Here is a 16,065-nt window from a genome sequence, read left to right as displayed (position 1 = left end):
CCATCGTCTCCTCATTTTCCATGTGCTTTAGCAGAGATTCCAGGAGGATCTGCTCTGTGATCCTGCTGTCGCAGAAGTGAGCCTGACTGACCTGTAGTTCCCTGGGTCTTCCTTTTTTCCCCTTTTTGAAAATGGGGGTTATGTTTCCCCTTTTCCAGTCAGTGGGAACTTCACCAGACTGCCTCGACTTCTCAAATATGACAGACAGTGGCTTAGCAACTTCATCTGCCAGTTCCCTCATGACCCACGGATGGATTTCATCAGGTCCCAAGGACTTGTGTGTCTTCAGGTACACACCTCTCATACTTGATCTTCTCCTATAGTGCGTGCTTCTTTGTTCTCACAGCCCCCATTTTTGCCTTCTGTGACTTGGGCGGTGTGGTTAGAACCCTTGCTGGTGAAGACCAAGGTGAAACAGTCATTCAGTACCTCAGCCTTCTCCATATTTTGGGTGACCAGGTCTCCTGTTTCCTTCCAGAAAGGGCCCACATTTTCCCTTGTCTTCCTTTTACCTCTGACATACTTATAGAAGTTTTTCTTGTTGCCCTTGATAGCCCTGGCCAGGTTTAATTCTATCTGAGCTTTAGCTTGCCTAATCTGGTTCCTGGCTGCTCGGACAGTTTTCTGTATTCCTCCCAGGCTACCTGTCCTTGCTTCCACCCTCTGTAGGCCTCCTTTCTGCTTTTGAGCGTCTCCAGGAGCTCCCTGTTCATCCATGCAGGCCTCCTGGCTTTTTTGCCTGACTTGTTCTTTCTTGGGATACACCGCTCCCAAGCTTGGAGGAGGTGGTCCTTGAATACTAACCAGCTTCCTTGAGCCCCTCTCCCCTCCAGTGCTATATCCCATGGAACCCTACCAAGCAGATCTCTGAAGAGGCCAAAGTCTGCTCTCCTGAAGTCCCGGGTAGTGAGCTTGCTGCACACTCTCCCTGCTGCCCTAAGGATCTTAAACTCTACCATTTCATGATCACTGCAGCCAAAGCTACCCTTGAGCTTGACATTCCCCATAAGCTCCTTCTTGTAGGTAAGGACAAGGTCCAGCACAGCTCTTCTCTTCCTTGGCTCCTCTACCACTTGGAGAAGGAAGCTGTCATCGACAGATTTCCAGAACTATCTGGATTGCTTGTGCCCTGCTGTGTTGTCCCTCCAACAGATATCAGGGTGTTTGAAGTCCCCTATGAAGACCAGGGCCTGTGAACACGATGCCACTCCTATCTGTCTATAGAAAGCCTCACCTGCTACATCGTCCTGGTCAGGTGGCCCGTAGCAGATAGACCCACACTGTAGTGTCACCTGTCCCTGCATTCCCTTTAATCTTGACCCATAAACTCTCTGTTGGCTCTTCATCCATCCCCAGGTGGAGCTCCACGCATTCCATATGTATACTGAACTGTTCCTATCTGTGTAAAGCACAGAAGACTGAAAATGTAAACGCTAATGAATTCCTGCTAGTTATGAAGGACTACGCTGTACTAAATTTAGAATGACTTTTGAATGGAAGCAATGCTGGACAATATAACTTACACTTCATATTTATGTAATTCAGATGTATAGAAGTGTCATTGTCTTTTGACTTTGAAAGGGATTGTTTATGAAAAATATGATATATAGATTTTTTTCCCCGATGATCAAGAAGTGATTCTGGAAACAGATCACGTCCTATCCTTTCTGACTGAAACTGGAAAGAATCAAAATTCAAAATGACAACAAGAAGATACTCTGAAAAAAAATATATATTCTTTAAGCAGAAGATGGTTCTGAGCAACCCATTTCAAATGAGCTAGTGGCTGTGTGATTTTCAAACAAGATGAAGTCAAACGGTTGTAGCACTGTCATTTTACGAAAACCTGTTATTTAATGCTTCATTTGAATTTTCTTGCCTCAAGCAACCTAAGAATTTATACAAAAGTCATTCTCAAGGACTTAAGATCACAAGTATTAAGAAACGGATTTGGAATTCACACAAAAGTGTGTCCCACAGAGGTATTTTCAGTAGTTTATTTGCAGTTATTACTATCGATGCACCACTTGCATTCACTTTCCAGACTGGGAAAAAATGGCTGCATTCAATGAAGTAACTGACCTAAAGAAGAAACATAGAAAAACTGATTTGCCAGAAAAGAGAAGGGGTATTTTCGTTTTTGAAACAGCTGAGCATTCAGGTGGTGCAGTTTTCCTTTTTAAAGATTTAATTTGGCCATCATCCAAGGTTGCTTTTTTCTTTTTGAGAAGAATAAGAGAAGCAATTCTGCTTTTCATTTCTAATAGTTCTGAAGTCATCATGAATGTGGGCAATCTTTCTTGAACCGGGGAGCCCAGAACTGGACACAGTACTCCAGATGCAGCCTCACCAGGGCAGAGTACAGGGGGAGGATGACATCCCTCAACCTGCTGGCCATGCTCTTTTTAATGCACCCCAGAATACCATTGGTCATCTTGGCCACAAGGGTACATTGCTGCCTCATGGTCAACTTGTCCACGAGGACTCCCAGGTCTCTCTCTCTACAGAGCTGCTTTCCAGCAGGTCAACCCCTAACCTGTACTGGTGCATGGGGTTATTCCTCCCCAGACGCAGGATGCTACACTGTTCACTTTCTTCCACAAAAGCACTTTTTCAAGAAGTCTAATGCACCAAAATCGACAGTACAAGCCGCTGTAAGCAATACATACAGCTTAAATGCAATTTCCTAGGAAAATATTTACCAAGGCACAGACATACAGTGAAACAAAATACACGCAAGTGTATGACTCAAAGGTGCTGGAATGCACCACAGATACCACAGCAGTGCAGTAAAACTGCATTATAAACCAATTGTATTTCGTTTATAGAGGAGAGAAGTAAATAGAACTGCCACAGTGGATCAGACTAGTGGTCTGTCTAGCTGTATGCATTACCACCTTCTCAAAGGGATGTACTGCAACAGGCAAACTGGAGTAATTACACAACGAAGTCATATCCTAAGCCCCAATAATTACTAGTTTGTTTGATGATCAGAAGAATAAGAGAATAATACATTACTTCCAATCTTTGTCTATTAATAAAATTAAGATTATATCCTTATCTTTAGATACCTAATCTTTTAAATGTTTTTACATAGGCAACACATTAAAGTAAGGATTTTCATAAGCTAAGTGGTTTTTTAATTTTCTTTCTACCTTTGATCTTTTTGTCTGGTTTTAGTGCTAATAAGTGTTCCACTGAAAAAAAAAAAGACAAGATATTATCTACACTTTTTCAAGCCAACTACATTCACAAACCTGGGTTTCTTCTAGGATTCAGCATCACCATATGGTTTTGATGTCTTCGCCTTCCTGCCTCCAAAATACAGTACTGAAGTTTAAAGTTTAGTCAAAATAATAGAAATTAGAAATTAATTATTAAAGTCTGGAGGATATACAGCACAAAGATTAAGAGCCAAACTGACAGGTCTCCAATGTCTTTCAGAAAAACTTATCTTCTCTATTTCAAATGTACTTCTGTTGATGTTTTTAAATACTGGCATTGATGCCAGGACAGGACATTACTGTATATTGCATATTGGCTATAAATTAAGGAAATATCTAATTAGGATCAATTTTATATTACCACAATCTTCACCCTCTTCAAAACTGAGAAATTTATTTAAACTTGAAAACTTTAAACTCTAATCTAATACAATCATAAAAATAAATACTAACCTAGAGTTAGTAAAATTTTCAATATTAACTGATATTTGTACTTAATGGAAGTCTAGCCAACCAGGAATTTTCAGAATCAGTAATTACTACAAAAGCACAGAACTCCATTCTGGCTCTGTAAAGACTAAAATCTGATAATTTGACACAAAGAAAATAATTCCCATTTCTGTGACAAACAGTAATATTCTGCATCACATAGACCCTCATTCTTCAGAAAAGGCAAGAAAATATATTGCTTAATGCTTTCTATATTATCTCATCTTAGTTATACAGATCAAAAAGGAACCAACCTTTAAAATTATAAATGTCCCTTCTCAGTTTGTGTACCCCTACAGATTTTACAAGAACATAATGTGCTTTTTTGCCCAAGATACCCATTTTAGAGAGTTAATTTAGAGCTCTGATTATACGCGATATTTCTATGGAACAAGCACTCAACTGTTCTTATCCATTCCAATCTCAACACATGGCTTTTATGCTGAAAATAGCTAAAATCCATCCAGTTAAATAAAAAATGGTAAAGCAGAATTAATCTTGACATGAACATGCAAAGCATAAAAGCGAGCACCTAAAAAGGTCTTTGTCAGCTGAAAATTTATTTCTAATATTTCAATCTCTAGACTGACAATAGCCTTTATTTTCTCTAAGGTAAACAACCGAGCATTTGGTATGCCATGGCAAGAAATATCTTAATCAAATGTAAAAAAATTTGTTGTTCCTGTACAGAAACATTGCTAAGATTCATCTGATCGGTAATTTCAAAACGGCAAAACACTGCCAAAATAACATGGTAGATGCTTTTTTTTTTTTGTCAAATTCATTTGCATCAGAATTAGTTTACAAGTGAAAGTCTGTAAGAATATGTTCAGTTACACACTTTTTTCAATGGCTATCATGTCAGAGTTGAAACCAGTAAGTAGCAGGTATCTGAGAGGAGGAAAGGGAGCAATCCTTTTTCCCCCTATCCTAAATCCTAACAGCAAGTTTTTGTTCATCTCCTTTAATCAGTCATTAATCTCGCACAGAATGGTAAACACCACGTTTACCAGGTCTCAAATGCGGTAAGCTGAGGCAATAACTTATGAAAAAAGAAATGCTCATTACCATTCTCACACTGGCAACATATTCTTGGAGGAGAAAAAGAATGGTCCGTTAATAACTCCTGCCAGCTGCCACAGAGAAAAGGTTACAGAGGCAAAGATGCCATTATTCTGGGGTTCTAAGAACATTTTAGTTAATTCAGCAGAATGGCTGTTAAAACCAAAGCACACAGGTAGGACAAAGCTTAAAACAAAACAAAAAAATAACAAGATCGTCACACCTTGCTTCAACCTGAGGTCTTGTTCCTTTCCAAGTATTATGCATTTCTAATACGTATCTAAAGGTGGCAGCAACTGTTTATTCTTATAGGCCCAGAATTAATCTTTGAAGAGCTTCGAATGCTGTATCACAGGGTTCTATGCAGAAATGACAGAGTCAAATTCACCCTCGGTGTCAGCCTAATGTTGTGTCAAGAATTAAGTTGTTCTAACAAACACGACCTGTAGGTCACAATTTCTGCACACCACTCATCTCCAACTTTGTTTTTTACATTACTGATGTAAAAGCAATACAATCTTGATTCCCTTGGCCATCGAATAACCATTAATGTAACACAAAGACACTCCAAATTCGACATATTCCAGTATGAGAATCTGTATGTTAGAAAGATAGAAAAGTGGAAAGTATTTCCTACTTCAGTCAAAAAAACCTCTACCCCCAAATGCCTACCTTTCCTTTCATCTCCAAAATAACATCCAGAATGCATGTAAGCAATTTAGCGGGCTCTACTAAAGAAAAGACAAACTTTAAATATTTAGTACAAGATACTAGTGGGAGGAATCTTGTTACCGTCTTTGCAAATTTGAGTTTGCTCTTTGTTCTCAGAATTAGCACCCACACCTTTAATCTGTTCTCATTATCACTGTAATTACTAATGTCATTAATCAAGTGATAGAAAACAGTCTAGCCTATTTAACTCTGCAGATTATATCCTCACATGATACTCAAATGAAAATAAAGCAAAAAATGGTTCTGGAGAAGAAGAATCAGGAGTAGGGCTCTGGCCCACAGGGGGAAGTGTGTGTGTGTGTGTGTGTCTCTGTGTGTGCGTGTGTGTGTGTCTGTGTGTGTGCGCGCGTGTGAGGAGGTAAAAGGAGGCAGGCAATGAAGAGGGTCTGCAGTTCCACAGGGACACCCGTATTTGCTTACGGCTAAGCTCTTAAGCACTTCCCGCAGAAACAGACACAGCATGAATTTCACTTTCTTCACTCCTATCCTTTAGGAAGGAATAAGTCTTAGTAAGATAAGCAAGCTTGTAAACAAGCTCTTCAAGTTCTTTCATCTTCAGTTCCACTTGGGAGGAAGTGTTCTTTGGTGGCATTTTTTTTGTGTTTTTGAAAATATGCATTAGTTACAAGATACACATTACATATATGATGTGCATATCTGTATCATTACATACATAAGCATATATATGTGTGTGTGTATATATCTCGTAATAGTTTATTTTAAAAAAACTTCTAGGGTATTAGAAGTTACACTGACTAACCATTCAAAATTAATAATATATTAATGGCACATCTCCCAGAAAGTTAAAAAGACTATAACCTAAAACATAAAGGCTACCTTGATAGAGGGGATGAAGAGACATGCTTCATCCATAATCTGATTGCACTGAGGTTTAAGAATTATTTGAATATACTCCTTTGGCTAATTTACAGAAAAAAAAATCCAAACCCAACAACAAAAAAATAGCAAGTTGCAAATTCTAAACTGAAATTAATCAATTTCAAGATATATTTCTCAGGTATATGTTCTTTGGTTTGCTTGGCTACATTTGGACCTTACTCTTTCCAGTCGGGATGAATTTGAGATCGACAATAGATGTCACTGTATTTTCCATAAAAAACCTCTGATACTTCAGGTTTCAGACTAAGTGGGTTTTGATATACAGTTGGCCCATCCCTGGGCTTCAAATGAGGACTGGATGATCAGAGGGCTGGAGCACCTCTCCGATGAAGACAGGCTGAGATTGTTGGGATTGTTCAGCCCGGAGAAGGCTCCAGGGAGACCTTATAGCAACCTTCCAGTACCTAAAGGGAGCCTGTAGGAGGGATGGGGAGGGATTCTCTGTGGGGGAGTGTAGCAACAGGACAAGGGGTAATGGTTTTAAACTGAAAGAGGGTAGATTTAGATTAGCTATTAGGAAGAAATTCTTTACTGTGAGGGTGGTGAGGCACAGGCACAGGTTGCCCAGAGAAGCTGTGGATGCCCCATCCCTGGAAGTGTTCAAGGCCAGACTGGATGGGGCTTTGAGCAGCCTCGTCTAGTGGGAGGTGTCCCTGCCCATGGCAGGGGGGTTGGAACTAGATGATCTTTAAGGTCCTTTCTAACAAGAACCATTCTAGGATTTTATGACTTTATGACTTTTATGATTTTTATTTCCCCAGCGTCTGACCCAGTCAACTGCCAACTCACAGAAAAGCTTCTAAAGTCAATGAATGGTGCTGCTTCTGGTCACTTAGCAACTACTTCATTTGCCTCAGAGTAACAGATCAACTAACATAACCCAGTGACTGAACCAACTCACAGTATTATGTATTACTATGGAGGCCTGCCTTTAATTGGGAGATATATCTTAATTGGGAGATATATCAAAGTTGCTATGACAATTTTTCGTTTATTTTTAATCAGTGGAGGAAGCAGGTTTCCACTAGATAAATGCATTGTAATACATTTAAATATAAAGTAAAGCAAAAGCTTTTGAAGATGACAAAAAGAAGATTAGTGAATATTCCCCAGGTATACTAGAACATTGGGGAAAAATGCTGAGCAACACAGCAAACCTATGAATTTTTCCACAACTCAAAAAAAAAAGTGTAGTTTGAAAAGCTAAGTTCATCTATTTTTTTTTTTTTTCAATTAATTATGTTTTCAACAAATATCAGCATGGGTGTTGTAATGATACTTTTCTAACTGAATAAGAATTTATCTGTATGCACAAACACACCAATAAAGCTTGTAATTATAATACAGATACAGTAATACTGTCAAGAAAATCTAGCATCACACTAAGAATAGAAATCTGATTATTTAAAGGAACAGCAGATATTTAAACTGACTATTTCACCTTACATATTACAAGACAATTTCTAATTATATGATTGCATTTCCTTGTATAATAATTGATACAGCTTATTTGCTAACGAGGACTACCCCTCCCCATCATTTTTTTGGCAGACATCCCGTGGCTCAATGAGGCGGACACACAGAAAGTTATGGAATTTAGGGTCAACTATTACTTGGTTTACAGTTATTAGAGTTTCTGTCCAATTTAAATCTTATCCACAGGGAGTTTGTAATCTAGTGTGAGAAAATAAGTTGACAGTATGAAGAACAGCAGAAGCACTGTATCCATGAGAAGATTGTTTAGTCCTTGACCCTATATTGCATCCAGTCTGTACTGTGCACATACACCCATGGATTGTGTCTGCGCACAGTCAGAATCACGGGCAAAGAATATGGAAACAGTCACCATCTGGTATGGGAGAATGGCTGAATAAGCCCATTTTAGCTATGAAGTTGCAATAGAGAGACTGTGGGTATGCTTCACTGGACACAGTGGAGTCTAATGTGTATTAAAAAAGTAAAAGTAAAACAGAATTTTATGAATCTCAGTGGTAACTTTTTTTTTCCCATTGTGATGACACTTGTTTAAGATAAAGGTTAATATTTGGGTCAGTTGAATCAAGAACTCAATTTTGGACAGGTCAAGCTTATGAGAATAAAATAATGTGTAATGTGTGGTGAATTATTAGCACTGATTTATCAGCAGGAAGGACGGAAGTGAGCATCATTAGGAAACAGATGACAAAGAAAGGCTTGATAGGAGACTTCTTCCATGTGAAATGGAAAATTGTAAAGGCTATCTTCTCCCATCAGTACAGAAACTGCTCCTCCCTCCTCCCCACCACACCAAAAAGAAAACAAAGGAAATCCTATTAATGTGGAAGGGGAAAAAACGAGAGGGGAAGTTTACAAGAAAGTTTTGTGCCTTTTTTCTTAGTTTGAGAAGACATTAAGAGAAAAGGATGATTGACAGAATAGTTCTGACTTATGACCACAAAATTAGTGGTAACCCCAGTGTCAGTAGCTGAAATGTAAACACCAAACTGGAGATGATGTCCCTCTTCCTCAAGTTTACCTTTCATGTTTTACAGAAAAGGGACGCAAGACAAAATAACAGCCAGAAAAAAGAGCATATGAAGGTGGCTGCACAAAATATAGTTCTGATGGTAGTGTACAGAAACTTATTTTAGATTTATGAGAGAGGAGAATTACCAGAGAGAACTGTGTAAGGCTCTCCATATAATTGATGTCTACAACAACTAAACAAAATCCCAAGTCAGCTTGCACTTCTCTTTTACAGTTTGGAAACATGAACCTTTAGGAGACTTGTTGAGAAAGAGAAAAAACACTTATTTATTCCAGCTGTGCAGAACACAGGAGGAGATGTAAGAGTTTTTAAAAGTGTTTTGGTTTAGAGCAGACAAAAAGGAGACTATTTTCAGAAATTTCAGTCTAAGGGAACAACTAAACTGGTTTATTTTCCTAAAGAATACTTTGTGAAATATGTGAAAAATCCTCCCCCCAAAATAGTTTTTGTTGCCTGGGACGTGGATGGTAAATAGCAATTTCACACACTCACGAGACTTTTTTTTTACCTGACCAGATGTTTTTTAGTCTAATCCTAAAAATTCACCTTAAGATATGCGATTTATGAAATGCTGCAAAACTCTAAACTGAGCGATTTCTGTCAAGATCAAAATAAATTCCAAAAGATCCATGGGAAGTTTAATAATAACCACTTTTTGACAGACTTCTGAGGAAATGGCAATGCAGAATAGGCTTTTAGTGGAAAATGTTTCAGGACACCCAGAAATGTTTCTGAATGAACAAAAGCAGAGACACAAATCGAAGTCAACGTTGCTAAAAAGAGGGAGGAGAACAACTTCACGAGGCGGGCAGGAGATGTTGCCTCTAGAACTGAAGACTAGGGAAGCAAAGATAGCAGAAGAACGTGAAGTGATACTTGCTGGAGAAATGCTGAAGTCTAGAAGTTTATTATTGTGAAGTCAGCATATTCAGACTCATGATTTCCAGATGTAATTAGGCTGCAAGCCCATTTGAACACAGAATAACTCATGTGCAAATCATTTCATGTCCAACTGCACAAAGTACTCCAGCTGTGATTGACTTACCTCCCATAATTTTAGATTGGCAGTTGATGAATTCTGGCTTCTTGTCTGTAAGGTATCTCTGACAAGTGTGATGTAGAACCTGAAAGAACGTGCATTTTTCTGAAGCTGTGCTTGCTACCCATTGGTCAAAAGCATTTTCAAATAGTAAATCAAATTCTGGGGAATCCTAGAAGACAAAAAACACACTATAATTACTACAGTGTTATAAATAATTTGGAGAAAGATATAGAGCTATTATTTTTAAAGGTATTATGTTGGAAAAAGCAGAAAGGTCATGCAAATCAAGACCATCCTAGGATTACTTTTCCTTTGCGTATTTTTGGACGCAAAAAAAGAGGCAGGAAGTTTTTTTTCTTGAAGGTATTTTTAATGAGGAATATTCAGCTATGACAAGAACTGAAAAAAGAAATACTTTAGTCCAAAACTTAAAAGTTTGAATCTCACAAGAAATCCTTGTTATCTACAGATACAAAGTTACTTATGTCTCTTATATTACACAAGGATTTGTGCCTCAGCACAAAATCTACTTTCACACTATATTATAGAAGATTTCTGCTTTCAATGCTCAACCAAAGGAGGAAAGCAAATAGCAAGTCCTAGTTATTGTATTTAATGTATTATCATGAAGTGTTGCTTATGGGTCAGGATAACATGAACAAAAGAGCATTCCCAGAAAAAAAAAAAATGAAAGAAATCAAAGCCCAGCTCTATACTGTGAATCATCTGCCAAAATAAATGGATTTTATGCAAGAAGTATTGCTATATAGCAGTATTTCATAGAATCATAGAATCATAGGGTTGGAAGGGACCTCTGGAGATCATCTAGTCCAACCCCCCTGCCAGAGCAGGGTCACCTAGAGCAGGTAAATATAAATATATAAAATATTTGCTAAATATAATTTTGTAATCTAATCTAGTAAGTGCTATTTTGAATTGATGACACTAGAAATCACAGGAAGACAAGTCTGAAAGGACCATGCCTAAGCTCAAGAACTTGACAGGACTTTCAATCTGAGCGTATCCCAAGTATCTGTTATTTATATAGCGGCATAGCAGATGCTGGGAAAGGGCCTAAAACTCATATCCCTTATCTATTTGTCATTACTCTCATTTTTATTGCCCCTTCAATGACCCTCTACGCAGAGAAAATATCATTCCACCCCTTGCTTTTCACAGGGCAGTGGTCAAAGGGCTTCTTTTTTGTACAAAAGACTGTACTATGTAGTAACAGAACTTGGGGCACCATTGCTAAGATGCTTAGGTGGCTGATCAGAGCACAAATTTGAACAAACCGAGGTGGTTAGTCACAAGCAATTTTGCTATGCAATGAACACAGTAAGTCCCTTTGTGATCTCATGGTATGAACCACATTCCTAACTTCCAATTCTGCTGTTTTACTACTGAAGATTTGTATCCATAAGCATATTACACGTTAGCACAACTTTGTCTTCAGACAGTTAAAGGTGTGCTGTATGTTCCACATTAAAAGAATTCCAGAACTACTTCCTAGGGGGTTTCTTTGTTTGGTTTTGGTTTAAATTAGTGCGCATGTACCATTGGCAACTAAACAACACCATCTTTTCTTTGTAAGAAAAGACAAGAAATGCAGAAGGATCTGAGAAAAAACACAAGGTTCACAATATTTCACAAACTTGAACCTCAGTAACCTCTCCTGTCCTTGCTTCTACTTACTGCTCTATCTTACAACACAGCTGCATGCCAAAATGAACCCCAAGAGGCTTATTGCTGAAGACAAGGCAAACAAGGCTCTTATTTTTCCTCTTTACAACGAAGAGAGAGAAGGAAAAAAAGTAGGGAAAGACAGGAAGAAAAAAAACCACCGTGTGATTATGAGCTTTGGCTTCCTCCCATCTTTCCCATTAAAATCTATTTCATGTATTCCAGTGAGTTATTTCTTTTTTGACAATTTGCATTTAGACCTGTATCTTATTTTTCCAGATGCCCTTTGAATAGTGAAAGAATGCCTGATTCACAAATTAGTTACAAACGAGCTCAATTTTCATTTTCTAGAACTGTTCAAACTCACCCGATTAGGGTCTATACCATTGACCTGGCGAAGCTGCTCGAGCATCCACTGCGTTCTCCTGACAAAAGATGTAGAGCCTTCAAATTGCTTCACCTTCGTAATAGATGCTTGAGCTGGTTTCTTGTTCGTCACTGAACACATAAAAGAAAAAACATATAACTGAAGTGGTCTTAATGTTTCAGGAATGAGCTGTTTAGTTCACTGTATCAGTCGCTAGTTTGCTGGTGTATTTTCTATAGCGTCCCACAAATTAAATACGCGTCACTGATTCTGACAGTAGAACACATTCGCTTTACTCGATAACATACTGAAAAGCACATTCCTTATTGTCAGAATGATGGTATGATGCCAAACAAGCATTCTACTACTCAAAATTGGGTATATTTTAGCCATTATCAGCTTAAAGTTGCCAACACCTTGTAAAAAAAACAGAACTATAACGAAGGTCTTTCCATCTGCATTCTTACAACCACCTTACTGTTCTCTTTTCCCCATGCTAATTAGCATAGGTTTCTCATACACAGCCTTTTATTAACTTCTTTCTCTTCTTGTCATTTTAGACAGGAGAACACAAAGAAAAACAATAGAAAAAAAAGGAGACATCACCATGTAAGTATAAGTCCATTTTTAAAAAAAAAACCCTATTACTTTTGACTGACTTTCATGTTGGTGATTGATTGAAAAAACCCCACAGGTTTCTACAGTCTTTTCACATCATGTCACATGTAGGTCACGCTTGTATAACACCAACTTCTATGACATTCAATAAAAATTTCCAGTTTCCAGTCAACAGACTTAAGTATATGCACTTACTGCATTAAGAAAGTAAACCCACCAAATCAGACAATAGTCTGTGAAAAATATAGTTATAAGAATTAAGGAACTAAAGATTGCTCGACCTTCCCAAAAATAATAGGTACCGCAAAGACCATAAATAAGAATAATCTTACTTGTTATAAAGAAAATATATGTTAAAAACCACAAAGTCAGTCATGCAAGACAGCTCTGCTTTTGGGGAAAAAAAAATAAACATAAACCACTCCAATTATTATCCTTAACTCTGCATCAGGTTTTCAAAGGGTTCATTAGAGCTAACTTTTCAACAGCAGGAAAATTATCTTCCTGTATTAAGACTTTTTCTCTAAACAAGCACATTTTTTTAAATCAGTGTAGCTTTTAACTTCCATGAAATTTTTATAAGCAGTTTTAGGCACTTTCTATAGTCATACCCTGTATTTTATTTACATGTTATTTATCTGTTGCTGTATGTTAAATCACGTCCAAGCACATTTTCACTTTCTGTGAAGAAATAATCTGCAGAATCATTGTCCTGCACACAACTGACAAAAGCTAGTGTGTCATTTATTTTTCTCCTTAGACTCTTTATTTCCAAAAATCCTTTTATCCTTATGGTCCTCCAAAAAGACCGTTATTGGAAAAGCTGGCAGTTAAAAAAAGGCTTTTAAAATAATCAAGATTAGAATAGTAAGATTGCTTATTTTTGTGCTCCTTTACCCAAATAATCAGGAAAACCATCTTCCCACTCTGAAGACGCGTGCTGCATACACTTCTGCATGCAGGGGCACAATTATACAGTACATAAACACTGATGTAATACCTCATCATTCTGTAAAATTAAAAAGTTAATATTGTTTCTTAGGATGAAAATTTACCAATGCACAGATTACAGTACTTTGGAATAGATTAGCAAATTCACATTAATATGGGAAGTTCTTTTCAATATCTCAGATTTACACATTTTCAGTTCAGTGTGTGTCTGCGTCTCTGCATGTGAAAGTCTAAGCACCCTGATGAGAACTTAATTTGATAAACAGAAGATAAATTTCCAAGGAAATTTTAGTAGGTAGAAAACAAACAAAAAAATTAGATACTAACATTCCACATGTCAGATAGTTGTTTTAAAGAAGTTACTTTGGAATAGAAAGCATAATTGGACTCAATATATTGACCAGACTATTAATAAGGATGTAATAAACTGATTGTCAGACGTGTATTGGTGCAGTACACAATTCAGAATCGCATCAAATGGTACAGGACATGAGAAAAATCAATTTGGTATCAGAAAGGTAGCAGCAAAATTAGATCAGAACAACTACTGAAATGCAAAGACTAGATGTTACTAAGAAGTGAGATTAATATTAAGGATTCATTGATTGTTCAATGGCCTATGTACACAAGCCTAACAATATAAATAAAGCAGAGGTGACAGGCACCCTACCTGTACTCATACAGTATATAAAGGCTCTGTTTTTACCCCACACCATTGAATGGGAAACAAATTCAAAAGCGACACAAGCAGACCACAAACTTATGTCCCTACCTTCCCTGAATTCACCCTTTCTAATATTTACTCATGTCTTTTTTGCCAACCCGTGATGACTTTGGCTGACTCTGTAGCACCTCACTGGAACGAGTTTCACATTTTTTCTACAAAGCAGTACTAATAGAAGGCTATCTAACAGTGGCTCAAGTTTTTATATATATATATATATATATATATATATTTTCCCTTTCCACACAAAACAGGCAATAATCTACTGCTGAATGAGCCATGTATTAGAAACAGAACATTGTGTATACTATATATAAGCCACATATAGAATTAATGCTAGTAGCACTGCAAAACAAAGTGTTCAAAACCAGGAAGCACAAGACAGAATAATTATGTGATCAAATGCAATTTTTCGCCCCCCTCAGAATCTCATGGATAATCAATTATGAGATGTACTGCCTTAAACTTTAATACCGTAAACTTCTCACTGCTCTGGAGACTTCTACATGACATATGCTCTAGCGCTCTTAAAAACAGGGGTCATTTCAAGGTGAAAATATAAAATTTTATAGATAAGATAGTTAAACACTAAATGTCTCATCTCAACATTTCCAGAAATTGTTTGCCTGATTTGACTTGTCCAAAAAATCTAATCCTCCAAACTTCTCTGTGTAGCATTTTTAATAATCAATGAACAGCAGCTTTGTCTTCAGCTGGAGCCGTTAGTGCTCTGTCCTTCGGCAAAAGACAACCGCATTAAGTGCATAAACTTCATAAACTCTTGATAACGTCTGTGAGTGATCAACTATAAAAACATCTTGATTAGATGACTGTTTCTATATCATCCACCACACAGTAAGTCTAGGAGAGGCTGAGAGGGCTCTTCTTCTACAGAAGAGCTTATAAGGGTCTTGGGTATCTCAGTCATCTTCAGTAGAAATTCAGTCTCAAGTTTGCGGATGTGATTCTCTTGGAAAAATGGCAGTTCTCCCTTTAGGTCTCACACTCATAATTACTGCACACAGCCAAATAGATCTAGTTGCATTTCACCTTTTGTGTCTTGGTATTTTAGGAAAAAGCTAGCATTTCTAGAACATTCAAAAAAAACCCAGCTACCCACGAACCCACCAAACATGCTTTAAAAACTTCATGTAGTCCGTGACAGCTTGACAGTAGTATGGCAGTCATTACAACTCTGCGAAACCCTTTGGCAGCTGGGAAAGCCATCCTTACTAGCTGCTCATTATGTTGCTTTGCAAACTAGAGCACTTCCACACAAGCCACTGAGTGGGTGTTACCTTGCAAACATGTTAAAAAGTCTTAAATCTGAGAAGAATTGGAAGCAATTACATGCTCCTAGCCACACTGCCTCTCTGACAAGTCATTCAGATGAGTTCATGAAAATCTTCCACAATCATTATCTACCTTAATAAATTAAAAGATGATATTTAAGTTATGCTCCAATTTTAGGTCAGGTTTTTTTGGTTTTGCTTTGCTTGGTTGTTTGGTATTTTTTGTAACAGAACTTAACATTATGCCTTCAAAATATGAAGCTATAGTTAGCGTGGACAAAGCACATTTCTTTGAAACCCATCAATAGATGGTAGGTCCATATGGTATTTCTGTGTGTCATCAGATGCGAATGAAAACTTTTTAAATTTTTATTTAATTTGTTTTTTAAAGGAACATACAGTTACTGCTAAAGTAAAAGAGAATGTATGAGGAGTCACGTACAGCAATTTATGA

At 37.4% G+C, this 16,065-nt stretch overlaps 1 protein-coding gene across 4 annotated transcripts in view; it reads right to left on the bottom strand.

The window, feature by feature from the left end:
• The window catches only part of STXBP6 (syntaxin binding protein 6), a 154,765-nt gene that overhangs the window by 25,516 nt on the left and 113,184 nt on the right, over positions 1–16,065 (bottom strand). For all 4 annotated transcript variants that reach the window (XM_063333720.1, XM_063333718.1, XM_063333719.1 and 1 more), the window contains exons 3-4: positions 12,027–12,157; positions 9,980–10,145 (exon numbers count right to left, since the gene is read on the bottom strand). In XM_063333720.1, coding sequence (XP_063189790.1) covers positions 9,980–10,145; positions 12,027–12,157 — 297 coding nt within the window. The remainder of the gene's footprint in view (positions 1–9,979; positions 10,146–12,026; positions 12,158–16,065) is intronic.

The sequence above is a fragment of the Chroicocephalus ridibundus genome, chromosome 4 (genome assembly GCF_963924245.1).
Source record: "Chroicocephalus ridibundus chromosome 4, bChrRid1.1, whole genome shotgun sequence".
Lineage (NCBI taxonomy): Eukaryota > Metazoa > Chordata > Aves > Charadriiformes > Laridae > Chroicocephalus > Chroicocephalus ridibundus.
This window is presented reverse-complemented; position numbering and strand designations above follow the sequence as displayed.